Raw genomic sequence first — 26,770 nt, 5'->3', positions numbered from 1 at the left:
CAAACTTCTGAGTTGCTCGATATGGGCATATTTACCATGTACTTACGGTTCTTGGTTAGTACTGTTATCTAGAGGACTCGGAAGGGAACCATTTATTATCCTATCACAGAGTTTAACAGTCAAAGCAGCATCACTTTTCAGACTTGTCTCCAATAATCACTTGATGTAAAAGAATACAGACAATTAAACCATAACATAAGGACAGGTCCCTGTTTGACATACTTCTCAATCTGCAGTCTACTATGCTAAGTGTGCTACATACTTCTCAATCTGCAGTCTACTATGCTAAGTGTGCTACATACTTCTCAATCTGCAGTCTACTATGCTAAGTGTGCTACATACTTCTCAATCTGCAGTCTACTATGCTAAGTGTGCTACATACTTCTCAATCTGCAGTCTACTATGCTAAGTGTGCTACAGCTCGGTAGAGACGTACCCACATACACAGAGGCGTTTAGTTATGCTAAGATGTGTAAATTGATGAATCAACACATGAGGTGAGGTCTCCCTTTTACCATGTGAAAATAGATTGACCATAACTCAGGACTGAGTAGCAATAGAAACCAAAACAAACATGACTGAATCACTCTGAAAACTATGATTTACATCAAAGAATATAGTATGGGAATGGAATTTGGTATGGTAATGTCTGAACTTTGGGGGATATTCTTTCGTTGTTATTGCTGTAGTGGCAGTCTTTGCCCTCCAAAATGTTCCCTTTTCAATCAGGATTTTAAGTGTGAATACGACCAAGATGCCTTTTGTCATGTCATTTAAAGAAAATCAAATTCTTGTTGCTAATCTAGGTGTTTTTTTGTCTTACCTTCACAGGTTGGGTCCTTGATACTATTCCTCTTTATGGAAGAGGAAGATAGAGAATATTCTTGTCTTGGTGTGCTGGGCTGACTGGCAGAGTTTGATTTAGTGGCTTGCTTGCTGGACTGATGACCATCTTTCACCTTCTTTTTCTGCAATATCCCAAACGTCTCTGGGCTGAGCCCATTCAATAAGGTGCGGCTATTTCTACTGTCACCCTGCTGGTGGGAGATCCCACCGCTGCCACCATTAATGACAACATCCTGGGCCCCTTTCTTCTTCTTGCTTTGGGAGGAGTCCAGCTGCCTCTTCCGCTTCTCCTGTTTCAGAGGCACATACTCGCCCTTCTCCCGGGCAAACGCCACCTCGCCATCCACCAGCCTCTCCTCCCAGCCTAGGCTTTTATCTGTCACCTCCACCACACACCCTCTGGTGACCAACTGCCAGGCCTGGTAACTGCATACCGGGTCCAGCTCGGGGATCCGTCTTCCAAGACTCCCCTCCATAGCTGCCTCTCCAGCCCCGGATGCCCTGAGGTTAAGGCATTCCAGGAAGCGCCTCTTGGCGGCAGGTGACGGCGAGCTGTTGTCGGGGTCTTGCTGCGGCGGCTTGCTGGGGGTGTGGCTCTGCTTGTGGACCCTCTCGTGCAGCCGGAGGGTCTTGCGGTCGTAGAAGAAGTTGCCGCAGCCGGCACACAGCTCGTAGAGACAGTCATCGTTCACCAGGGACGCCGGCTTCCGGGGGACCCCATTGAGGGTGGTCTGGGACTCGCTGCTGTCGCCACTCCCACCCCGCAGCTGGCTCTTGGCCCGATGAATCCGCATGTGGCTCTGGAGGAACCAGGCCTGGCGGAAGCGCCGGCCGCAGATGCGGCAACCGTGGTCCAGGGAGCCACGGTGCTTCTTCATGTGGGCCTTGAGGAGCAGGGCCTGGGGGAAGACCTGGCTGCAAGAGCCGCAGGGAAAGGAACCCGCACCGTCCCCATTGTCCACCCAGAAGGTCCCTCCCAGAAGTGAGTCGCCCTCAGTCGTGGTTTGCGGCTCGTCCTCCTTGCCGTCATCCTGGACGACTGCTTCTTCGCCTTTCTTCTTGGAGCTTTTATTTTTTGTCTTGCCGTTGACTTTGTGCTTCTTAGCCGAGGTGCCATTGGCGAGGTTGTCGGCGGGACTATCCAGTTTCTTAGGGTCCCACTGTGTTTGTCCTTGCTCCCCAACCCCCTCCTCACTGTCAAACTTGCCCAGGCTCCGGCTGAGCAGGCCCAGCTTGTGGCTGCGGATGTGGGCTTTCAGGCTGCCCTTCTGAGCAGCCCGGTGTTCACAGTAGGGACACTTGTAGGGCTTCTCCCCAGTGTGCCTGCGCATGTGCTGGGACAGCGAGCTCAGGAGAGGGAAGCCCCGTCCACAGAGGCCACAGGTGTGGCCAGAGGCCGTCGCATCGTTCTCCTCCTGGTCACTCTTGACAGCGTCGGCCTTGCTTTGGTCCGCCTGCTCCTGCTTCGGCTCCACCTCCATTTCCGGCCCCAGGGCTGTGGTAGCTCAAGTGTCTGTTGATCCCTGATGAAGAAAACTGACCCGTGCGTTCCAAAGTCATAAGGTTCTCATAGAAATTGCGATGGGGGACATGTTTGTAGATGTTGCTTTACTTCTGTTGTTGGAGGGATTGTCTTTAACCATCATTAAGACTGAAGAGATGATCATTGAAAAATACCTGAAAAAACAACAAGAAAAAAGGATTAGAAAACATTTAGAATGTAATAATAGGTGATATGATAATCACACAACCAATGCAGTAACTGACATCTGGTAGGCTATATTTTCAACCCAGAGACAGACAGAGACAGAAAGAACCCAGTTGGCACAGTCACCAGGAGGTCAAGCAGAGAGGAAATGCTATCATGCCGCAGTCATCAACAACAAAGCAACTTTGTTTAAAAGACTAGCCTCTTTAGAATGATAGTTGCTAATAAATAGAAAATACACATCCCGTTCCCTGGTATGCTCAGTTAATAAAAATCATTTTTACCACACCCTAAACACAGTTTGCAATCATTTGAAAGAGCTTCTCCCACTGTTCCCCAGTGCAACGTGTTTAAGTATGAGCATTATTACTCAAAATCTTACTTTCTACATAGTCCGTTTCTCACTGTGTATGTTTCACTGTCACAATGTAAGAGGGTGTTACGTCTGTGCATATTTCAGTTTTATAAATGTAACAGTGTGTGTAAGAAAGAGGAGAGGGAGAGAATTTGCATGACACTGATTTTGGAATGGCTATTGTCCCGAACAGGATGATTGACAGTTGTCCTTAAAAGAAGCTTATACTGAAAGTGTGTGTGTGTGTGTGTGTGTGTGTGTGTGTGTGTGTGTGCGCTCGTGTTCTCTGTTTCCCATGCCTTAATTGAGTGTGTTTAGTGAAGCATGAAGAGGTGCATTCAGTCCTGACCAGTCAGAATGAGACCTCAGGGCCAGTCCATTCCAAACCCCATCAATACACCATTATCAACAAACTACATTTATTTCTCTCCATCTCATACACACACACACACACACACACACACACACACACACACACACACACACACACACACACACACACACACACACACACACACACACACACACACACACACGCAGACTGAGACTCACACACACATACACACACACTCACACAATCCCAATACTGACAGTGAATGCCAAGGTCACATTGAGAGTGGTAGTAATATGAAGGGAAATGACTAAATGTGCCATCATCAACAAACAGTAGTTAACCTCACTCCTACAAGACACCCTGAGAGAAAAGCAAAGATAAAAAATAATGAAAAGGGGCAGGGGGCGTCAGTATAATCACGAGAATATATGATAAACCTGTTTTCGTAATCAACCTCCAGCACAATAGATACCCTAAAGTCAAATAAAACAAAATGTGTTCCTATATCAAACATCTTCAGAAAAATTATTATTCATGTCAAAGAGAAGTATTTATCTTTGTGAAGGGGCATCGGTTCCAAGCTGTTTTTTATTTTTGTGGATGATATACACACCTCCATTACAGCCAAGTAATTGGCAACAGGGAGGTGGTTTCCAGACCACAGCAGAAGATGTTGGTTTCCTTCTCGAAAACTACAACAGTGAGAAAAGTGCCCAGGCTCTCTTATAGCCAACGCAGGGCAGGCAGCCGCGGGAAAGAAACATCACTGTGTCAGCTGCACCAGAACTGTCACATTTCCTCACGTCTCGCTCTCCACCTATCACCAGGGGGTCTTTGGGGTCCTACGGTGGCCATTGTTGGACAATGGGCCCAGCGCCCTACACATCAGCGCCCTGCAAAAGATGTCTGGGGGTGGGAGGGCAGTGGAGTTGGGGGGGACGATGACAAAAGAGACCGTGTGCGTGCATGTATGTGTGTGTGCCTGTGCGTGCATGCGTTCATGTGTGTGAGTCTCAGTATGTGTGTTTGTGCGCGCCACTTTGGGCTTTTCGCTGTTTGTGCTCTACCAGCGAAATAGAGAAGAAACTGGCGTGGGCTCCAGAATGGGAGTTGAGTTAGACGAGTGTGGCGGCAGGTGTTAAGAGGGCAGACGCTGACAGATTAGTGCACGGGCCGAGTGGCACAGTGTCTCTGGGTGGGGGGGACAGGGAGGGGGGTGGTTAGTGGTAATTAAGAGGTTAAGGTGAAGGCCGGGTGATGAGGGGTTAACACAATAGGGGGATGGTGGGATGATGTCAGAGCGAAAGGAGGCAACAGATGGTAGTGGAGGCCATCAGTCCTGTGTGTGTTGGTTCTTCTACCCTTGTGGGGACCTAAAATCCCCAAAAGTCCACACAAGTATCGTAAAACAAGAAGAGTTCTCCCTCGTCGGGACATTTCCCACGTCCCCATGAGGACAAATGCTATTTTAAGCTTTAGGTTAAGGTTTAGGTTTACAATTAGGATTAGAATTATGGTTAGGGTAAGGGGTTAGGTTTAGGGTTACGGGTTAGGTGTTAGAGAAAATAGGATTTTGAATGGAAATACATTTAGGTCCCCACGAGGATAAAATAACATAACGAGTGTGTGTATGTAGTATTTCCAACTAGGCACTCTTGAGGGAATTGTCAGGTCATGGATCTTAAAAATCCATATAGCAACCTCGACTAGCCTAATTACTTCATCTTTTTTGAAACTCTCAAATTCAATTCGGCATAGTGCTCCCATCATTTTGGACCAATGAGAACAAGCTACAGAAATGTAAGACAGACATCTAGACATACTTAGAAACTAAACAACTCCACCAAACCTTCCTGAATAGAACACACACACACACTCAAACACCCACAAACACACACACACAAAACAAAAAAGGCTTTCTTTGAGGGGATTTAAACACATGCTGTGTCATTTAGTGAGAAGGCTTCTGACAGAGTGTGATGTGTGTTCTGACCTCTGACCTCTGGCTGTTCCTTTATTAGTCACTGTTCGTATGAATCTCTGTGTTCTTCAAAAGCCCAAACTAAACAGAAATGGGCCTAATACAGAAGACCATGATCTTGAATGATCATTGATTTGTGCAATAGACAACATGCCAATAGAAACTATGGGCAAAAAGTACAATCTGCAGTATTTACAATTCAAAACAAATGTAAGTGATCTATTAACTCTATGTTGAACCTTTCAAAGAGGTAAGTTCTATTGAAGATGAGAGGGGCAGTGTTCCCTCAATTGGTCTACATGAAGGAAGGCAACATAGGCTAGGGGTTTCCAACCCTGTCCCTGGAGAGCTACCCTCCTGTAGGTTTTCACTCCAACCCTAATCTTGTACACCTGATTCTAATAATTAGCTGGTTGATAAGCTGAATCAGGTTAGTTACAACTGGGGTTGGAGCGAAAACCTACAGCAGGGTAGTTCTCCAGGAACAGGGTTGGAGAACCCTGATATAGGCTATAGCTTAGCTAGATAACACATTCAATAAAAAAATACTGGAAGTGTGATGCTTTAGACACACACACACACACACACACACACACACACACACACACACACACACACACACACACACACACACACACACACACACACACACACACAAACAGGAACAAAAAACAGGATAAACCGATGGAGGATACACACACAGGCGCAGATAGCCAAACATGTTGCTCTGGGCTGAATTTGTTCTTTACAGACCCTCTCTCTTTTTTTCTCCCCCTCTTTTCTTTGACAGATGAATAGCCATGTCCAGTCAGCTGTACTCACGTCCAAACCAGCTCAGCACAAACTCCCCATGGCCAGGGCTCTGCTGCTGAGCTAAGAGCCTGTGTATGTGTGTGTGTGTGTGTGGTGAGTGAGAGAAAGAGAGCGACAGTAAGTGAATACATGTATGTGTGTGGCTGTGTGCACGCACCAGTGTACCCATGTCTGAGTATGTGAGTACGTGATGAAGTCATCCACATATGCTCTCTCAACCAACCGCAAACTGTGCCAACGTAGCCACTAGTGCTAGCATGTGACAGTTCCTATGCTAATGTTATTCTATACAGTGTGCTTCGGTCAGTGTTCCAAATGAGTGTTTTGCCCAATCCCAAATCAACCTCTAGCCCCCTACTCCAGGGTTTCCCAAACTCGGTCCTCGGGACCCTAAGGGGTGACCGTTTTGATTTTTGCCCTAGCACTACACAGCTGATTCAAATAATCAACTAAACATCAACCTTTGATCATTTGAATCAGCTGTGTAGTGTTAGGGCAAAAATCAAAACGGTCACCCCTTGGGTGAGTTTGGGAAACTCTGCCCTACTCCCTCCGAGATCTGTAAGGATTGGATAGGCATACACAATGAGGTGAACATTCCTGTGAGTTTATCAAAGGGCAAGGTGCAGTTATTATGATATTGCTTACACCTATCTAATTGTTTCGTTTCATAGAGGGTAGGGGTCAATTTGGGATTGGGTGAATGCATCCCAGTGTTAGAAATGTTTTGTTTTATCTTTATTTAACTAGGCAAGTCAGTTTAAAACAAATTCTTATTTTTTTATTTTTTTCACCATTATTTAACCTTGTAGGCCAGTTGAGAACAAGTTCTCATTTACAACTGCGACCTGGCCAAGATAAAGCAAAGCAGTGCGACAATAAACACAGAGTTACACATGGGATAAACAAAAGTACAGTCAATAACACAATAGAAATATCTATATACAATGTGTGCAAATGGAGAAAGGAGGTAAGGCAATAAATAGGCCATAGTAGCGAAGTAATTACAATTTAGCACATTAACACTGGAGTGATAGATGTGCAGATGATGATGTGCAAGTAGAAAAGAGCAACAAAAAAAGTAAATAAAAACAATATGGGGATGAGGTAGGTAGTTGGATGGGCGATTTACAGATGGGCTGTGTACAGCTGCAGCGATCGGTAAGCTGCTCAGACAGCTGATGCTTAAAGTTAGTGAGGGAGATATAAGTCTACCCTGGTCCCCAATTGGGACTCCCAATCATGGCCAGATGTGATGCAGCCTGGATTCAAACCAGGGACTGCAGTGACACCTCTTGCACTAAGATGCAGTGTCTTAGACCACTGCGCCCCTCGGGAGCCCAAGGTTTCACCATGATTGTTTTGTAGGTGGAAGGTATAGAATAGCAGACAAAACAGGAGAAGAAACACAGACTCGCTGTGTGTAGACGTGTAAGAAACACAGACTCACTGTGTGTAGACGTGCAAGAAACACAGACTCACTGTGTGTAGACGTGCAAGAAACACAGACTCACTGTGTGTAGACGTGTAAGAAACACAGACTCACTGTGTGTAGACGTGCAAGAAACACAGACTCACTGTGTGTAGACGTGTAAGAAACACAGACTCACTGTGTGTAGACGTGTAAGAAACACAGACTCACTGTGTGTAGACGTGTAAGAAACACAGACTCGCTGTGTGTAGATGTGGAAGAAACACAGACTCACTGTGTGTAGACGTGTAAGAAACACAGACTCACTGTGTGTAGATGTGCAAGAAACACAGACTCGCTGTGTGTAGATGTGCAAGAAACACAGACTCACTGTGTGTAGACGTGCAAGAAAATATTGTGTGGAAACATGTCAGAAACACATATATGAAACACTATGTCTAGGTAAAAAACACTGTTTATAGATGTGTCAGAACAGTGTGTAGATAAGTTACACACATTGTCTAACATCCTGCTTAATGACATAACACTGTCATGGATAGATACAGTACGTAAGAAATACTGAAGAAAATACTGTAGATGTGTCTCAAACACTGTGTATACGGACGGGTAAGAAACACTTGGTACATTTGTATGAAAAACAGTGCAGCTGTGTAAGAAACGCTGTGTATAGATGTGTTACATAAATTCACTTTGTATGGATGTGTTCCACACAATGGGAGTGTTAGAAATACTGTTTATAGATGTCAATCAGCTAAACAGACATATGAGGTAGGATGTCTTGTCACCATTCCCATAACACCACTCTCCCAAATCCACAAAAAAGTTCTAGTAATATATCCCACAAAAAAAGGTGAAAGTAATTGTTAAAATAAGAGTAAGACATAGGATGAAGTCTCATGTTTATGCTTTGTTTAAGCATTCAGTTATGGCATAAGAGGTGACAAATGTGCACTCGTGCAAACACACAGCATGTCTGGCCCTTAAGGCTTCCGGCAGCTGGTGTGGTTATGCTGCTGCTGCCGCTGTGTGTGTGTGTGTGTGTGTGTGTGTGTGTGTGTGTGTGTGTGTGTGTGTGTGTGTGTGTGTGTGTGTGTGTGTGTGTGTGCGCGCATTTTGGAGGCAAAGAAAGCAAACACACATCATACTCCCATCGCCCTCCTTGTTCAACTCTCCCTCCCTGTTACACAACAAATACACAGGGAATACCCTTGATAGCATGTGATGAGCTGCTCAATGATCTGCCTTTTAACATTCTAGGCCTGCTACACCGCTGCAATGTGCTGGAGGTAAACCAGGGAGGGATCTTGAGCACGGAAGGTGAAGGAATGAAGAAAACACATGCAAAATGCACATTTCTTTTTTCTTTTTTATTTAACTAGGCAAGCCAGTTAAGAACAATTTCTTATTTACAATGACAGCCTACCGAAAGGCCTCCTGTGGGGACGGGGGCTGGGATTAAAACGTTTAATATAGGACAAAACACCCATCACGACAAGAGAGACACCACAACACTGCAGAAAGAGAGACCTAAGACAACAACATAGCATGGTAGCGACAACAACATGGTAGCAACACAACACAAACATTTTATTTATTGTACCCGGTAAGTTGACTGAGAACACATTCTCATTTACAGCAACGACCTGGGGAATAGTTACAGGGGAAAGGGATGAACGAGCCAATTCTAAACTGGGGATGATTAGGTGACTGCAATAGTATGAGGGATAGATTGGGAATTTAGCCACAACACCAGGGTTAACACCCCTACTCTTACAATAAGTGCCATGGGATCGTTTGTGTCCACAGAGAGTCAGGACACCTGTTTCACATCCCATCAAAATGACAGCATCCTACAGAGGGCAGTATCCCCAATCACTACCCTGGGGTATTGGGATATTTTTTTGGACCAGAGGAAAGGGTGCCTCCTACTGGCCCTCAAACACCACTTCCAGTAGCATCTGGTCTCCCATCCAGGACTAAACCTGCTTAGCGTCAAAAGCAAGCCAGCAGTGGAATGCAGGGTGGTATGCTACTGGCAAGCAACAGCACAAAGGCAAGAAGATAGAGACAACAATACATCACGCGAAGCAGCCACTACTGTCAGTAAGAGTGTCCATGATTGAATCTTTGAATGACGAAATGGAGACAAAACTGTCCAGTTTGAGTGTTTTTTGCAGCTGTTTTCCTGTCACTAGCTGCAGCGAACTGAAAAGAGGAATGTGTGTGCTTTGGGGACCTTTAACAGAATGTGCCTGGCAGAACGGGTGTTGTATGTGGAGGATGAGGGCTGCAGTAGGTATCTCAGATAGGGGGGAGTGAGGCCTAGGAGGGTTTTATAAATAAGCATCAACCAGTGGGTATTGTGTCCGATATACAGAGATTACCCGTTTACAGAGGAGTACAGAGTGCAGTAAGGAGCATTGGTGGCAAATCTAGCCCTCGAGAGCACCCTTACCTGCCGATCTATAAATTATGTCTCCGCAATCTAGCATGGGTAGGATGGTTATCTGAATCAGGGTTAGTTTGACAGCTGGGGTGAAAGAAGAGCGATTACGATAGAGGAAACCAAGTCAAGATTTAACCTTAGCCTGCAGCTTTGATGTGTTGAGAGAAGGACATTGTACTGTCTAGCCATACTCCCAAGTAATTGGCTTATAACAGTTACGATCAGCTTGATCTCTCTCCCTTTAAATAAAGGACGTAAAGTGGCTGTCTTCCAAGCAATGGGAACCTCCCCAGAGGAGAGAGGCAGGTTAAAAAACGTCAGAGATAGGCTTGGCGATGATTGGGGCTGCAATACGTTTTTGGGGGTCAAGTTTAAGGAGCTCCTTTAGCACCACAGACTCAGTGACCGCCTGCAGGGAGAAACTTTGTAGCGGGGCAAGGGAAAAAGGGGCTAGTCGCATTAGAAAGCTTGGGATATGAGGACATACAGTGCATTCGGAAAGTATTCAGACTAGGGATGGACGATATATCAGTGAACATATAGGAATCGATGTCCGATGTCTAGTTTAACGCCGATGTTAAAAACAGATGTCAAAGCTGCCGTGCATACCTATATAACGTAGGTACATGACGTAATGACGCCACGCAAAATGTTGCGCTACACGTTCAACACAGCATCACTAACCTAGCCTACAATGTCTGCTGTGTGGATCGAGCAATCATTTGAAAGAGAAAGAACATTTCAGCAAGACAACTCAAAGGCGAAACCCATTAAAGCCAAGATAATGGAATTCATTGTCCTTGACAATCAACCGTTCTTTGTCGTGGGTTTTGTTGGCTTTCGCCGACTGGTTGAGCACCGGTACACACTACCAAGTGCGCTATTTTTCAGATGTTGCACTAACGGAGTTACACAGTAACAGCGTCACTGCTATTAGCTTCACGACATGCATACTATGGAACGCCGTTTAGGTCTTCGCGTGTTAAAAAGATGCAGTAGCACTGTCAAAGCTGTACAAAAAAGTCTGCAAACGAGCAAACACCGGCCACAAACGATGTGATTACAATACCGCATTGGTAATAAAGAATCATTTGTTTGACCGCAAATTCTGGGGTAGCTAGCTTTAGCTTGGTACCTAGCTAGCACCAATACAACCTGCCTGAAAACAATGACCAGTAGAAACTGCAGTCATTTTCATTATTCTTAACAATGATTTAGGAATCCTTGTGAGTAAGTATTAGCTAGGTTGCCACTTGTTGTTCACCTATTAAAATTGAACTTCAGTTCATGAAAATAAATAGCTAGCCAGCTACTTAACCCTGTTGCCCAAAGCTAATGTTATAAGCAGCCAGATATCTTCATCTGGCTAGTGAGGCTCGACCAGACTGGGTTATGTGTTGTGAAGCTAGCTACAATAAGGATTAGGCACAATAGTGGAATTTGCAGATGGCCTTCAAAATAAAAGTATGGCATTGACTGATGCAAATGAATACACATAGTAGAATTATGCCATACCTTTATTTTGAAGGCTAATCGCAAAGTCCACTATTGTGGCTAATCCTTATTGGGGCTAGCTTCACATAGATGTGTCCGACCACCATTAATCAAATAAGAACTGTCTTATAAATTAGGGTTATTTTAGATGATGACACCTAGCTATATAGTCAACTAGCTTAGCTAGCTTAATAACAGATTATGTCGTTTTGCTATGTTTTTGGGGAAGAACATTGTTTGCATCCATTTTTTATGACCAGCACTGTAGGTGCGCTAGACAACTTGACCAGCATCATAGTATACGTATCGATGAATCGTTGTGACATATGAAATACGAGTGATAGTGTAATCAATGTGTAATAACTAAGTAAAAAATGTATGAACGCGTTAAATTATTATGTGACGTGCAGTCATATTCAAGTCCTGATTGGTCAACAAGCTTATTTGACACATCAAATCTTTTTTGACATGCAAAGACCCAAATGGCGTTCCATAGAAATCCTGGTTGAGAATGAAACGACTGAACAACAAAACAGCACAGCAAGTAAGTGAAAGAAATAGGTTTTGATTATGTTTTATTGGTAATGTGGACATATGTAAATGCCAACAAAATAATGTTTGGGTCAGTGTGGTGTGTGTAACCTTTATTTAACTAGGCAAGTCAGCTAAGAACAAATTCTTATTTACAATGACGGCCTACCCCGGCTAAACCCGGACAACGCTGGGCCAATTGTGCGCCGCCCTATGGGACTCCCAATCACGGCCGGATGTGACAGAGTCTAGATTCGAACCAGGGACTGTAGTGACGCCTCTTGCACTGAGATGCAGTGCCTTAGACCGCTGCGTCCATGTGTGTGTGTTAACTATTTAACTGTACTAGAATGCTTAAAAGGCCGCTAAAATTTAGAATATCGGTTATCGTTGTCAGTATCGGGGGTTTTTTGGCAAGGAAAATTTTGGTCATGATATCGGCCAAAAATGTCATATAAGTGCATCACTAATTCAGACCCCTTGACTTTTTCAAAATTTTGTTACATTACAGCCTTATTCTAAAACTGATTACATTGTTTTTTTCCCCTCATCAATCGACACACAATACCCCATAATGACAAAGCAAAAACAGGTTGTTAGAAATTTTTGCAAATGTATATAAAAAAAACTGAAATATCACATTTACATAACAATTCAGACCTTTTACTCAGTACTTTGTTGAAGGACCTTGGCATCGATTACAGCCTCGAGTTTTCTTGGGTATGACACTACAAGCTCAGCACACATGTATTTGGTGAGTTTCTCTCATTCTTCTCTGCAGATCCTCAAAAGCTCTGTCAGGTTGGATGGGGAGCGTCACTGCACAGCTATTTTCAGGTCTCTCTCGAGATGTTCCATCGGGTTCAAGTCTGGGCTCTGGCTCGGCCACTCAAGGACGTTCAGAGACTTGTCCCGAAGCCACTCCTGCGTTGTCTTGGCTGTGTGCTTAGGGTCGTTGTCCTTTCCTCAGTGCTCTGGAGCAGGTTTTCATCAAGGAACTTTGCTCTGTTCATCTTTCCCTCAATCCTGACTAGCCTCCCAGTCCCTGCTGCTGAAAAACATCCCCACAGCATGATGCTGCCACCGCCATGCTTCACCGTAGGGATGGTGCCAAGTTTCCTCCAGACGTGACGCTTGGCATTCAGGCCAAAGAGTTCAATCTTGGTTTCATAAGACCAAAGAATCTTGTTTCTCATGGTCTGAGAGTCCTTCAGGTGCCTTTTGGCAAACTCCAAGCGGGCTGTCATGTGCCTTTTACTGAGGAGTGGCTTCCGTCTGGCCACTCTACCATAAAGCTGCAGAGATGGTTGTCCTTCTGGAAGGTTCTCCCATCTCCACAGAGGACCTCTAGAGCTCTGTCAGAGTGACCATCGGGTTCTTGGTCACCTCCCTGACCAAGGCCCTTCTCTCGTAATTGCTCAGTTTAGCCAGGCGGCCAGCTCTAGGAAGAGTCTTGGCTGTTCCAAACTTGTTCCATTTAAGAATGGTGGAGGCCACTGTGTTCTTGGGAACCTTCAATGCTGCAGACATTTTCTGGTACCTTTCCCCAGATCTGTGCCTCGACACAATCCTGTCTCAGAGTTCTACAGAAAATTCCTTGGTTTGGTTTTTGCTTTGACATGCACTGTCAACTGTGGGACCTTATATAGACAGGTGTGTGCCTTTCCAAATCATGTCCAATCAATTGAATTTACCACAGGTGGATTCCAATCAAGTTGTAGAAACATCTCAACATTCCATAGCAATGGAAACATCATGCACCTGAGCTCAATTTCAAGTCTCATAGCAAAGAGTCTGAATACTTATGTAAATAAAGTATTTGTTTTTATTTTTAATACATTTGCAAAAATTTCTAAAAACCTGTTTTCGCTATGTTGTATTTTGGTATTTTATTAGGATGCCCATTAGTTGTTGCAAAAGCAGCAGCTACTCTTCCTGGGGTCCACACAAAACATGAAACATACAGAATGACATAATACAGAACATCAATAGACAAGAGCAGTTCAAGGACAGAACAACATACATTGTTTAAGGGGATACTGTGTGTAGATTGAATCCATTTTAGAACAAGGCTGTAACATTAAAAAAAACTAAAGGGGTCTGAATACTTTCCAAACGCATTGTATAGCTCCCCTACGTGAGTTTAAGGCACGATTTTGAGCAATTCCAGAATGTTGTGTATATGAGGTGGCGCTTCTTCTATATTCCTGGTGGGCCTGACAATGGAGCACAGACCTCTCTCTCTATCTCTGCAGCCTGGATTGGTTGGTGTGGGGGACACAGGAGTATAATCTGGTGGCATTAACTTGCTCTCTAAAAAAAGCACTCTCGACAGGGATTAGATTATCATGGTAAAGTCAGCTCAGACTCTCTCTCTCCATCCAACCCTCTGTCTGTTTCTCTGTCAAACGCAGTGTATAAAATAATCTGGAACGATACAAGGGTTAAAGACCAAAATGAGAGCATCTAAAGAAATACAGCCAACATGTCCAATACATACGATCCATCTCATCCAAGTCCATCTAATTTCACAGACAGCACATCTTTCAGATTTAATTAGTGGTAGCCTGCCAGGCTAATGTTTTGTAGATCAAACAATGATAGTGTCATTACACAGAGATTACAATAAGTATCAATTTGCTGATTGTATACTTTTAGTAGAATAAGTGTCAATTTGCTGATTGATACAATTGTAGGTGACATTGGTGGAACTTGATGATGAAATGGTAAACATGGTGATAATCCTAGTATCGTATAGCCTGGCAATAAGCACAATATTTCCAGATGCATCTCCATCACAGAAAGAGTAGAGTAAGGAAAGCTTATATAATTATGAAATGAAAGGCATGCAGTCTAAAGCCGGTAAAACGTATCGCCTAAGGCTGTGTAGGCTACATCTAAACTATCACTCTTATGTAACTTTATCCAGAAAGTAACTACCCACATAGACAACAGATTAACATCCAATTTTGGTTGGCATTGGATTGAGTTGTCAACAAATGTGATTTCAACTTGAAATAAACCAAACCATGAAATCCTATTGTTGATATCTAGGACAAGAGTCTTTCAAATAGGATAAAAGGCCATATCTGAAACATTTGTACAAATTCCCCATTAAAAACAATTACATCACCACCCAGTCTATCACCACCTTTCACAACAAACAGTATTTAGTCAGTAGTTAAACTGTTTTTAACAAGTAATTAGGTCTATCATTAAATCATTTGCAGTCTATCAATCACTAAATAAAACCGATAGTTTGTAGAAAAAATAAGGAAGGGAAGCACTGCTAGGGTACACAATGGTAGGCATTTTTGTAAATAGAAGGTGCTCTTTGGTCAGGAAGTACAACATACATCTGTGTACTCCCTGACGAAGGCCAAGCTGCCGAAACACGTCAGAGTTTTTCATCTTTGCTCCATTGAACATGCCATACAAATAAAGGCATTTGAATTATATGAAGAGTTCCTTGGTCTCCCTTGCTTTTAAAAAATAGATTGTTTGTTGACAGTTTGAGCATCTAGACATCATCCATGAGGGACCAATCTAATGAAGTGCTATCCAATATGTCCTCATTTCCTGTGTGCAATTAATGACAGCTGGCAGAATCTCAACACCGACGCATTGGGAGACTACAGTATAGGCTATAGGTAACCGGACACCCTGAGACCCATCTAATCATGTCTTCTTCTCCCTGTCTCAGAGGGCTGAACAGAAGGGATCTGGGTCTGCCTTGCCTCCTCATCTCCCATCTGGACAAATTAACAATGTTTCCCCTACAGATGTGAGATCTTAATTTGAGCCATTTTGCTATAGCAGGAAAATAATCCTGCAGCAACAGGAAAATGTAATTATTTTTTGTGGATTATAATTAATAGAAATTTTTGTAGGGGTTGATACATTTTTCATAAGGGTAAATCAAGTTAGAAATTTCAAAGTGGAAATTACAAACTTCAGAAGACTTTTTAAACCTAAAATACACTATAACTTTAAAATATCCTGCATTGCAGGACAGTTCTTCTGCAACCTGGTCAAATTAAGATCCTACATCTGTATATTGAAATGCCAACAAAGCGGGGTTCCCCGCTGCCTCAGAGAATTTGGTTTCAGTTGGTCTATCCACTTACATTTTTTATGTTGGTTGTAATGGATGGTGATTGTGAAAATAGGAATCTAAGGGCATTGCGACGATTCCGCCAGCACTGTCTCGTATTTCGCAAAGAGTAATGGGGTAGATGAAAAGTGGTTTGGCTACAATGTGCTATCTAATCTATAGAGCCCGACCAATATATCGGTTTATTGGCCGATATTGGCCTTTTACCGCTATATAGGTATCGGCCGATAATAAATAAGATGTGGCCATTCTCATGATGTGTCATTACTGTCAAAATTTATAAAAATCTAAATTTGAAACATAGTTATTGGACAACTACTCTTTTGGATGGCAATTTTTGAGAATTCAGTATGGAAAAATATTTGTTTTCACGTTGTAAAACAGTATATCGGCAGATATCGGTATCAGTAAGTTTTGTCCCCTCAAAAAAACACATCAATCGAGCTCTACTAATCTAACATTCAAAAATGTTACCTAGGTGACATCATCTGCTGAACCCCATTTCATCAATGCATCAAAGCTGGGACCGAGAGACAGAAGATATTTTTCAATATCAAGACCATCAGACTATTAAACAGCCATCACTAACACAGACAGGCTGCTGCCTACATACAGACTTGAAATCATTGGCCACTCTAACAAATGGATCACTTGTCACTTTATTAATGGCACTTTAATAATGAGGTTTACATATCTTTCAACTCTCATCCCATATGTATATATTGTATGTTATACCATCTATTGCATCTTGCCTATGCCGCTCGGTCATTGCTCATCCATATATTTATATGTACATATTCTTATTCCATCCCTTTATTTAGATTTGTGTTTATTAGGTAGTTGTGGAAATTGTTAGATTACTTGTTATATATTGCTGCACTGTCGGAACTAGAACCATAAGCATTTAGCTACACTTGCAATAACATCTGCTAACCATGTGTATGTGACCAATACAATTTGATTTGATTTGTCCCTCAAAACCATCAGAATTAATCTAAGATAAAAAAAATTCAATAATGTTGATGTTTTTTTGTGAGGAAGTCACACCATTTTACATCTAGCTAAGGATTATTTCGCTTCAATGATTTGACTATGGGTACTAAAGCTAGCATACATTTTTATAACAGCTTGCTATCTGAGCCAGTCAGTGAAATGATGCTGCTGACCAACCCGCTACTAACTTAGTGCTTAACACACATTGTTGAATCTTCCAAAAAAAGCTAGTTGGCATGATACTGTAGTAGTGCTAATTCTTTGAGTTTTCCGGAATGAGCTGTTCAGCCGCGACTCATTGCAGTAGCCTCCCGAGTCAGCTGTTGTGCTCAGCCTACCCAACGATATAAAGCAACGTTAGCGATCACGGGGAAACATGCTGATCTACAGACTGATTTCTGATAACAGTCCCTCTTAAATTTGGGGCTGCAAGTCTACAACTTTAGGGTAATTTAAAAAGGCTAAGAAATGTTTATGCAGAGCTAGCTAGCTAGCCAGCTATGTCAGTAAGCTAGCTACAATAGTTAGCTAAGCAGCTGGTCACCGACATCCTGGCACAGAATGTTTGCAGGAGATAGCCACCGCCTTGTTTTTATTTTCTCACAATGGCAAACTATTAAATCACTGTCAAAGTTTGTAATAATTTAGCTAGTAATTCTGCCTATTTCATGGAGAGTCATGCGAGAGGGCAGTGATATGTAACGAGTGTGCTGAGAGTCGGGAAGCAAGTGTTTTAATAAATAAAAGAAACAATGAACACGAAACACAAACACCACACCGACATGAGAACAGAGTTAATAACACCTGAGGAAAGAACCAAGGGGAGTGACAGATATAGGGAAGATAATCAAGGAGTTAATGGAGTCCAGGTGAGTGTCATGAGGCGCTGGACGATGGTGACAGGTGTGCGGGATAATCAGCAGCCTGATGACCTAGTGGCCAGAGAGGGAGTATATGTGACAGTACCCCCTCACCGAACGCGCGGCTCCAACCGCAGGACGCCGTCAAAGGGGATGAACCCGGGGATCAGGAGTGGACTGGTCACCCCTGCTGATGCATCAGAACCTGTTGAGGCATGGGAACTTGTCGAGTCAGCTGGGGCGCGGGAACCTGACAGATCAGTTGAGGCAGGGGAGCCTGGCGATCCGTTTGAGGTATGAGAACCTGATGAGCCGGTGGAAGCAGGGGAGCCTGGCGATCCAGCTAAAGCATGAAAGCCCTTCGAGCCGGCTGAGGCAGGGGAGCCTGGCGATCCGGCTGAGGCATGAGAACCTGACGAGCAGGCTGACGCAGGGAAGCATGGCGATCTGGTTGAGGTATGAGAGCCTGTAGCAGTTCGGACCCGACGTCATTATTCTGACACAAAAAATGTAATTAAATAAACACTCCCTGATGCTTCCTTTAGGTGAGGTGTTATTCTGTAATGTCGGGAAGCAAGTTCAGGGAGTGGGTGTTTTAATAAATAAAAGAAACAATGAACACAAACAATGCACCAACATGAATAACACCTGAGGAAAGAACCAAGGGGAGTGACAGATATAGGGAAGATAATCAAGGAGGTGATGGAGTCCAGGTGAGTGTCATGAGGCGCAGGTGCGCAAGATGATGGTGACAGGTGTGCGGGATAATCAGCAGCCTGATGACCTGGAGGCCGGAGAGGGAGTATGCGTGACATGATATCACAAATTAGTAACTATGTTTTCATTTTTGAATGGCTGACGCTCTGGAATACAAACATTTTAGGATGAGTTTGAGTGATCATGGAAAAATCGATACAGTTACATATCGGGATATCATTTTTGACGATATTTCATCTTGTATTGTTTTGACAAAACCAATGACTGAAATAAGACTCCAGTATTTTCTCCATTATCGCTTGTTCTCTATCTTCATTTTAAATAGGGAGCCAATTTGTTTTCAGCGCTTTTATTTCCATGACAGATCAAAACTAATTTTCTCATGGCTCGCTCATCCCTCGGCAGCAGACATATGGTGAGCAATATGTTTGGAACATCGAATAGCAATAAAATCCCAGTATCGAATCGCAAATTAATATAGAATCGCAAGCATCGCATATTGTGTTGGCACATAAGTATTGTGATAATATCGTATCGTAAGGTCCCTGACAATTCCGAGAACTAATGAGTTCCACGTCCTACAAGACGGGTCGTTTGAAGTACTAGCATCACGTAAGAGTGACGCCACCTTTTGGAAGACAATGAAGGGGTCACTACTACAGCAAGAGTGGGAGGAGGAGAGCGGAGAACCATGGGAGTATGAGTTTTCCCAGCAGATCAATCATTAAAGAAAAACTCCACCCAAAAACTTTTGGTATTTATTTAATTTGTCAATTCTTGATATAGTCCCAAAATGTCTCCCAATGTAGTTTACTTAAATTAATAGGCCTAATTTGAGGAATAAACACATGGGAAAACACATTGGCACCTACATTACCAGTCAAAAGTTTGGACACACATTGTAGAATAATAGGTAAGACATCAAAACTATGAAATAACACATGGAATCATGTAGTAACCAAAAAAAGTGTCAAACAAATCAAAATATATTTTATATTTGAGATTCTTCAAAGTAGCCACGCTTTGCCTTGATGACAGCTTTGCACACTCTTGGCATTCTCTCAACCAGCTTCACCTGGAATGCTTTTCCAACAGTCTTGAAGGAGTTCCCACATATGCTGAGCACTTGTTGGTTGCTTTTCCTTCACTCTGCGGTTCAACTCATCCCTAACCATCTCAATTGGGTTGATGTCAGGGGATTGTGGAGGCCAGGTCATCTGATGCATCATCACTCTCCTTCTTGGTCAAATAGCCCTTACACAGCCTAGCGGTGTGTTGGGTCATTGTCCTGCTGAAAAACAAATGATAGTCCCACTAAGCCCAAACCAGATGGGATGGCGCATCACTGCAGAATGCTGTGGTAGCCAATTATGGTTCAGTGTGCCTTGAATTCTAAATAAATCACTGACAGGGTCACCAGCAAAGCACCCTCACACCATCACACCTCCTGCATGCTTCACAGTGGGAACCACACATGCAGAGATCATTGGTTCACCTACTCTGCATCTCACAAAGACACAGTTGGAACCAAAAATCTCAAATTTGGACTCATCAGACCAAAGGTCAGATTTCCACCAAAGGTCCATTGCTAGTGTTTCTTTTTGGTGTCCTTTAGTAGTGGTTTCTTTGCAGCAATTCGACCATGAAGGCCTGATTCACGCAGTCTCCTCTGAACAGTTGATGTTGAGATGTGTCTGTTATTTGAAGGCTGGTAACTCTAATAAACTTATCCTCTGCATCAGAGGTAACTTTGGGTGTTCCTTTCCTGTGGCGGTCCTCATGAGAGCCAGTTTCATCATAGCGCTTGATGGTTTTTGCGACTGCATTAGAAGAAACTTTCAAAGTTCTTGAAATGTTCTGCATTGACTGACCTTCATGTCTTAAAGTAATAGACTGTTATTTCTCTTTGCTTATTTCAGCTGTTCTTGACATAATATGGACTTGGTCTAACCAAATAGAGCTATCTTCTGTATACCGTCCCTATCTTGTCACAACACATCTGAGTGTCTCAAACGCATTTAGAAGGAAAGAAATTCCACAAATTAACAAGGTACACCTATTAATTGAAATGCATTCCAGGTGACTACCTCATGAAGCTGGTTGAGAGAATTCCAAGAGTGTGCAAAGCTGTCAAGGCAATGGGTGGCTACTTTGAAGAATCCAAAATATAAAATATATTTTGATTTGTTTAACACTTTTTTGGTTTATACATGATTCCATATGTGTTATTTCATAGTTTTTACGTCTTCACTATTATTCTACAATGTAGAAAATAGTACAAATAAAGAAAAACCCTGGAATGAGTAGTTGTGTCCAAACTTTTGACTGGTACTGTATATCCATTCACTAATCAGGCGACATGTTTCCCATCTGTATAGAGTGGGAGACTTTAGTGAAAATGTTTTATTAAAGATGCCTAATATTGGCCCTTAAGTGCTGTTATGTACTGCATATACATTTTGTTCAAACCCATTTGTTATTTGCTTAGCCTGATTGATTGCTCTTCGTTTGAAGCATGGTTATGCTCAAACTATCCCCAAATGAGAAAGCCAAAAACAGGGATAGTAGGCATACTGTATGCTTGCAAGACAGTCACATGAACAGCCTCTATGGTTAGATAGTAGATCCTCCTGTGTCGCTCTGTTTAGTACCAACATCCAAAGAGAAGATGCACATTCAGCAAAATGTCTCTCTCATGCACACACACTAACCGGATACAAACAAATACACACCCACCATGCCAGAACAGAGTCCTTTGCCCACATTGCTCTCAGCTGTGGCATTGCCAACTGACCAGAGCCAAGCTCTTCACCAGACACCAGCATGTGTGTTCTAAACACAGCTACCGCAATTGAGCACTCTCCACACACACACACACACTCTTATTTCCTCTACAGCCTTTACACACATTATCACACAAAGAACTTTAAGCAAAAGCACACTCACATTGAGTGTGAAGCATTTCAACAATATTATGCTCAACTGTCATTCTTGACTATGAATAGTGTTTTTCAGTTAGTCGTCCACAGTTGCACAGCAGCTGTGAAAACAGTGTACTTGCATACTACTGAGGATGCCACTACAGTACCCTGCACCTGACACGTGAGGAATGTCATTCAATAAAACTGTCCCTACAGTAAAGTGCAGTACATTTCTACATCTTTTTCAAAAGTAGTAAAAATGTATACTGTAGATTGGATTCTACTTCTATTTAGCATAGTAACAATGCCTTAGATGGTGGTTAACCATTCCTATCAGGCTATAGATTATATGAGGTATTTAGCAATGGCTTTCCTGTACCATAGCAGGTTGTCCTGTAGCATAGCAAGTTGTCCTGTACCATAGCAGGTTGTCCTGTACCATAGCAGGTTGTCCTGTACCATAGCAAGTTGTCCTGTAGCATAGCAGGTTGTCCTGTAGCATAGCAAGTTGTCCTGTACCATAGCAGGTTGTCCTGTAGCATAGCAAGTTGTCCTGTACCATAGCAGGTTGTCCTGTACCATAGCAGGTTGTCCTGTAGCATAGCAAGTTGTCCTGTACCATAGCAGGTTGTCCTGTAGCATAGCAGGTTGTCCTGTAGCATAGCAAGTTGTCCTGTAGCATAGCAGGTTGTCCTGTAGCATAGCAGGTTGTCCTGTAGCATAGCAGGTTGTCCTGTACCATAGCAGGTTGTCCTGTACCATAGCAGCACTAAGCGTCATGAATACCCCCATCATGGGAATAACACATGAACGCAATGATTTCAAGATCCTACATGATTTCAAGATCCTACCTTCCTACATGATTTCAAGAGCCTACCTTCCTACATTATAAAAAAACAACTTTTTCAAGATAAACCATATAACTGAAAAATCTCAACAAACAACCTCTGTCCACCATGTCTCACCCCCCCCATGTCTCTCCCACTTAATCTGTATGATTAAATCATTTTTCCTTGGCCCTAATTTTGTCGGGGATGACGATACACTGCCTGCCGGATAGTTGCTGAGCATACTCCCCATTGATGGCCATGCTGAGAAGATTACCCTAATAGCAGCAGATTACCTCCCCACATGTTGGCCACACGGGGGGGATGGTGTGTGTGTGTGTGTGTGTGTGTGTGTGTAGGGAGCGGTGGTAGTAGAATATCTCTCGCTAGCTATATATCTGCCTGCATGTCTACCTACAATATTGGTCTAAATCTGTCTGTCTAAAATATCTGTCTGTCTTTGTCTGTCAATTCAAATAAAATGTTATTGATCGCTTACACATATTTGCAGATGTTATCGCAGGTGCAGCGAAATACTAACAGTGAAGTAATACCTAACAATACAAACAAATCAAAAAAGAATAAGAAAGTAATTAAGAAATATCATAAGGAGCAATGTCAGAGTCCAGAATATAAATACATAACCTCAGCAAAAAAAGAAACGTCCCTTTTTCAGGACCCTGTCTTTCAAAGATAATTCGTAAAAATCCAAATAACTTCACAGATCTTCATTGTAAAGGGTTTAAACACTGTTTCCCATGCTTATTCAATGAACCATGAACAATTAATGAACATGCACCTGTGGAACAATCATGCACCTGAAGACACTAACAGCTTACAGACGGTAGGCAATTAAGGTCACAGTTATGAAAACTTAGCACACTAAAGAGGCCTTTCTACTGACTCTGAAAAGGACCAAAAGAAAGATGCCCAGGGTCCTTGCTCATCTGCGTGAACGTGCCTTAGGCATGCTGCAAGGAGGCATGAGGACTGCAGATGTGACCAGGGCAATATTTACAATGTCCGTACTGTGAGACGCCTGAGACAGCGCTACAGGGAGACAGGACGGACAGCTGATCATCCTCGCAGGGGCAGACCACGTGTAACAACACCTGCACATGATCGGTACATCCGAATATCACACCTGCGGGACAGGTACAGGATGGCAACAACAACTGCCCGAGTTACACCAGGAATGCACAATCCCTCCATCAGTGCTCAGACTGTACGCAATAGGCTGAGATAGGCTGGACTGAGGGCTTGTAGGCCTGTTGTAAGGCAGGTCCTCACCAGACATCACCGGCAACAATGTCGCCTATGGGCACAAACCGTCGCTGGACCAGACAGGACTGGCAAAAAGTGCTCTTCACTGACGAGTCGCGGTTATGTCTCACCAGGGGTGATGGTCGGATTCACGTTTATCGTCAAAGGAATGAGCTTTACACCGAGGCCTGTACTCTGGAGAGGGATCGATTTGGAGGTGGAGGGTCCGTCATGGTCTGGGGCGGTGTGTCACAGCATCATCGGACTGAGCTTGTTGTCATTGCAGGCAATCTCAACGCTGTCCGGGAACTTGCAGGTGCCTTGGTGGAAGAGTGGGGTAACGTCTCACAGCAAGAACTGGCAAATCTGGTGCAGACCATGAGGAGGAGATACACTGCAGTACTTAATGCAGCTGGTGGCCACACCAGATACTGACTGTTACTCTTGATTTTGACCCCCCCTTTGTTCAGGGACACATTATTCCATTTATGTTAGTCACATATCTGTGGAACTTGTTCAGTTTATGTCTCAGTTGTTGAATCTTATGTTCCTACAAATATTTACACATGTTAAGTTTGCTGAAAATAAACGCAGTTGACAGTGAGAGGACGTTTCTTTTTTTGCTGAGTTTATGTATATGATGGTGTATATAGACATTATGGACAGTATATGAATATAAATAGTGTGTACAGCAGTAGTTATTAAGGATGAGCCTTGACTAGAATACAGTATATACATAAGAAATGGGTAAAACAGTATGTAAACATTATTAAAGTGACCAGTGTTCAATGACTATGTAAGGTGCATGGTAGAGTACCGGGTGGCAGCCAGCTTGTAACAGTGACTAAATTCAGGGCAGGGTACTGGGCGGAGGCTGGCTTGTGGTGACTATTTAACAGTCTGATGGCCGGGAGATAGTCTGTCTGTCTGTCTTTTCAACCATCCAGATTCATCTACAGATATCTCTCCATCTATATACACATCATTACTATTACAGACCTCTAAACATCAGATCCCATTCTGCCAAGCTTGATTTCGACTGTGTCAGGCCTACACTGTTATGCTTTCTTTCAAAGTGTAGGCCTATCCAGGAGGCAAGTCATCCAAACCATTTTTATTTGACAAGACTTAGATTTGATAGTGGGGTTTTTGTGTCCCTGGCCTACCATTCCACAGCATGCTGTGTGGATACACATCTGCAATACAGAAATACAACTCAGGATGGAGATGGTCTAACTGTCTATTGTCCAACTGTCCATATTTTCTCTATAGGTCTCCAACATACTGTGGTGAGAAGGTTGAACAGCAGCAACGGCTGAAGAATGACAAAGGCATACAAATATTATTGCCACTGCTAGTGTGGGTTTTTAGGCAGTCCAGATGGAGTAGACTAAGAAGCCATTGAGCGAGTGGAGAGAAAAGGAATTCTAGTAATCTGCTGCTGATCCTGTACAATAGACGCCTTGTCTCTTTTGTTAGGGTCACTCACAAACACAAGTTTGCACTGACAATGATAGCACCAATAGTCTGCCTTAGGAATGGAAAAAGAAAGAAAGATAAGTGTGAAAAGGATAAGATAGGTCAACAGGGAGAAACCAATGGGAAGCATTTGTGTGCCAGCAGTGAGCCTGTTTTCGTTATCTGAGAAGTCAAGTAAAAAATGAAATTATATGTCTCTAATCAAGTCAAGTGTAGCCTAGAATAGACATTATAGAACTAGATATTATTGAGCCTTCTAAACTGCCTGTTGAACATTACATTCGCACTGTGAATTAATTAACCATTGAAGGACTGTTTATCCCCTCTCCTCTTCACCACAATGCACTGTCCTCCTCAAACGTTTTGGTGGCACCATGAAAAGCAATCATTAAAACAATGGCAAATATTTGCATATGAACTGTCGTTTATGTTATACAGATTTATATTTATACAGTAGTAAAAGAGGCTTAAAAAAAGTCCCTTACCTCAAGACCTAAACGAATTTGTTGTGTCCTCCAGTAGCCTAACAACACACTTCAATAAAAAAAATGTTTTTTTAAAAACACGATGACATTAGCATGCATCCGTACAAAGTTGTCAAATTATTTTTATCGGGAACAGTCCTCCAATTACACGTTTATAGCTTACTGCTTGCTCCCCGATGAATTCCTGGCGTGATTTCTTACTGCTCTCAATGTGCCCAGGGTGCAAAGTTTCCGTCGGGTCGTTTAATCATGGTCTCGATGTCCCGTTTCGACTCGCTACCCTTGAAAGAGAATCGGCTTAGTACTCGACAGACAACAAGCAATAGGCTTCCAGATAAAAAATGCATCAAAACAAAAAAAGTAGGCGCTAAAGCTCCGCCCTGTGTTTCCAACAGACCGCAGTTTCTGTAGCCTAGATACAGAAACATGTCGTGAAAACAATAGGCTATATTTGATCCAATTTCTTAATTTGTATTGGCTGTTGAAATAATCCCTGCACACTGCCTGTGCACGGACATCCACCGCCAATAAATACAAAAATAACGCTTGTAAATGTAGGTTGCCTATAAGCGTTCTCTTACCTACCTGTACTTTGTTAAAACCCCAAGGGCAGAGTAAATTAGATGCTGTGCATCGATGTCATGCATCAAAGTGAAGATGTCTAAGTGACGCCACCTCCACTGTGGCGGATAGTTACGTTATCTCTGTTTTGAATGTGTAATAAAGTAGGCTAGCTACCCACTCACGTAACATAGTAACAACTCACAGCAAGCCTATACAGTGCATTCGGAAAGTATTCAGACCCCTTGACTTTTTCCACATTTTGTTACGTTAGCCTTATTGTAAAATTTAGTAAATAGTTTCCCCCCCCTTATTAATCTACACACAATGCCCCATAATGACAAAACGAAAACAGGCTTTTAGTTTTTATTGCGAAGTTATACAAAAAAAACGGAAATATACATAAGTATTCAGACCCTTTACTCAGTACTTTGTTGATACACCTTTAGCAGCGATTACAGCATCAAGTCTTCTTGGGTATGATGCTACAACCTTGGCACACCTGTATTTAGGGGGTTTCTCTCATTCTTCTCTGCAGATCCTCTCAAGGTCTGTCAGGTTGGATGGGGAGCGTTGATGCACAGCTATTTTTAAGTCTCTCCAGAGATGT

At 43.0% G+C, this 26,770-nt stretch overlaps 1 protein-coding gene across 2 annotated transcripts in view; it reads right to left on the bottom strand.

Moving 5' to 3' along the window:
• The window catches only part of LOC106569865 (zinc finger protein 516), a 34,094-nt gene extending 7,793 nt beyond the window's left edge, over window positions 1-26,301 (bottom strand). The window contains exons 1-4 of one of the 2 annotated variants that reach the window (XM_045694729.1): window positions 26,185-26,301; window positions 25,763-25,880; window positions 25,600-25,648; window positions 824-2,523 (exon numbers count right to left, since the gene is read on the bottom strand). In XM_045694729.1, the coding sequence (XP_045550685.1) occupies window positions 824-2,327 (1,504 nt within the window). In that variant the 5' untranslated portion in view covers window positions 2,328-2,523; window positions 25,600-25,648; window positions 25,763-25,880; window positions 26,185-26,301. Of the gene's footprint in view, window positions 1-823; window positions 2,524-25,599; window positions 25,881-26,184 lie in introns of both variants that reach the window. The other variant, XM_014141543.2, reaches the window with a different exon arrangement.
• Window positions 26,302-26,770: the final 469 nt, after the last annotated feature.

Source organism: Salmo salar, chromosome ssa14 (genome assembly GCF_905237065.1).
Source record: "Salmo salar chromosome ssa14, Ssal_v3.1, whole genome shotgun sequence".
NCBI lineage: Eukaryota > Metazoa > Chordata > Actinopteri > Salmoniformes > Salmonidae > Salmo > Salmo salar.
This window is presented reverse-complemented; position numbering and strand designations above follow the sequence as displayed.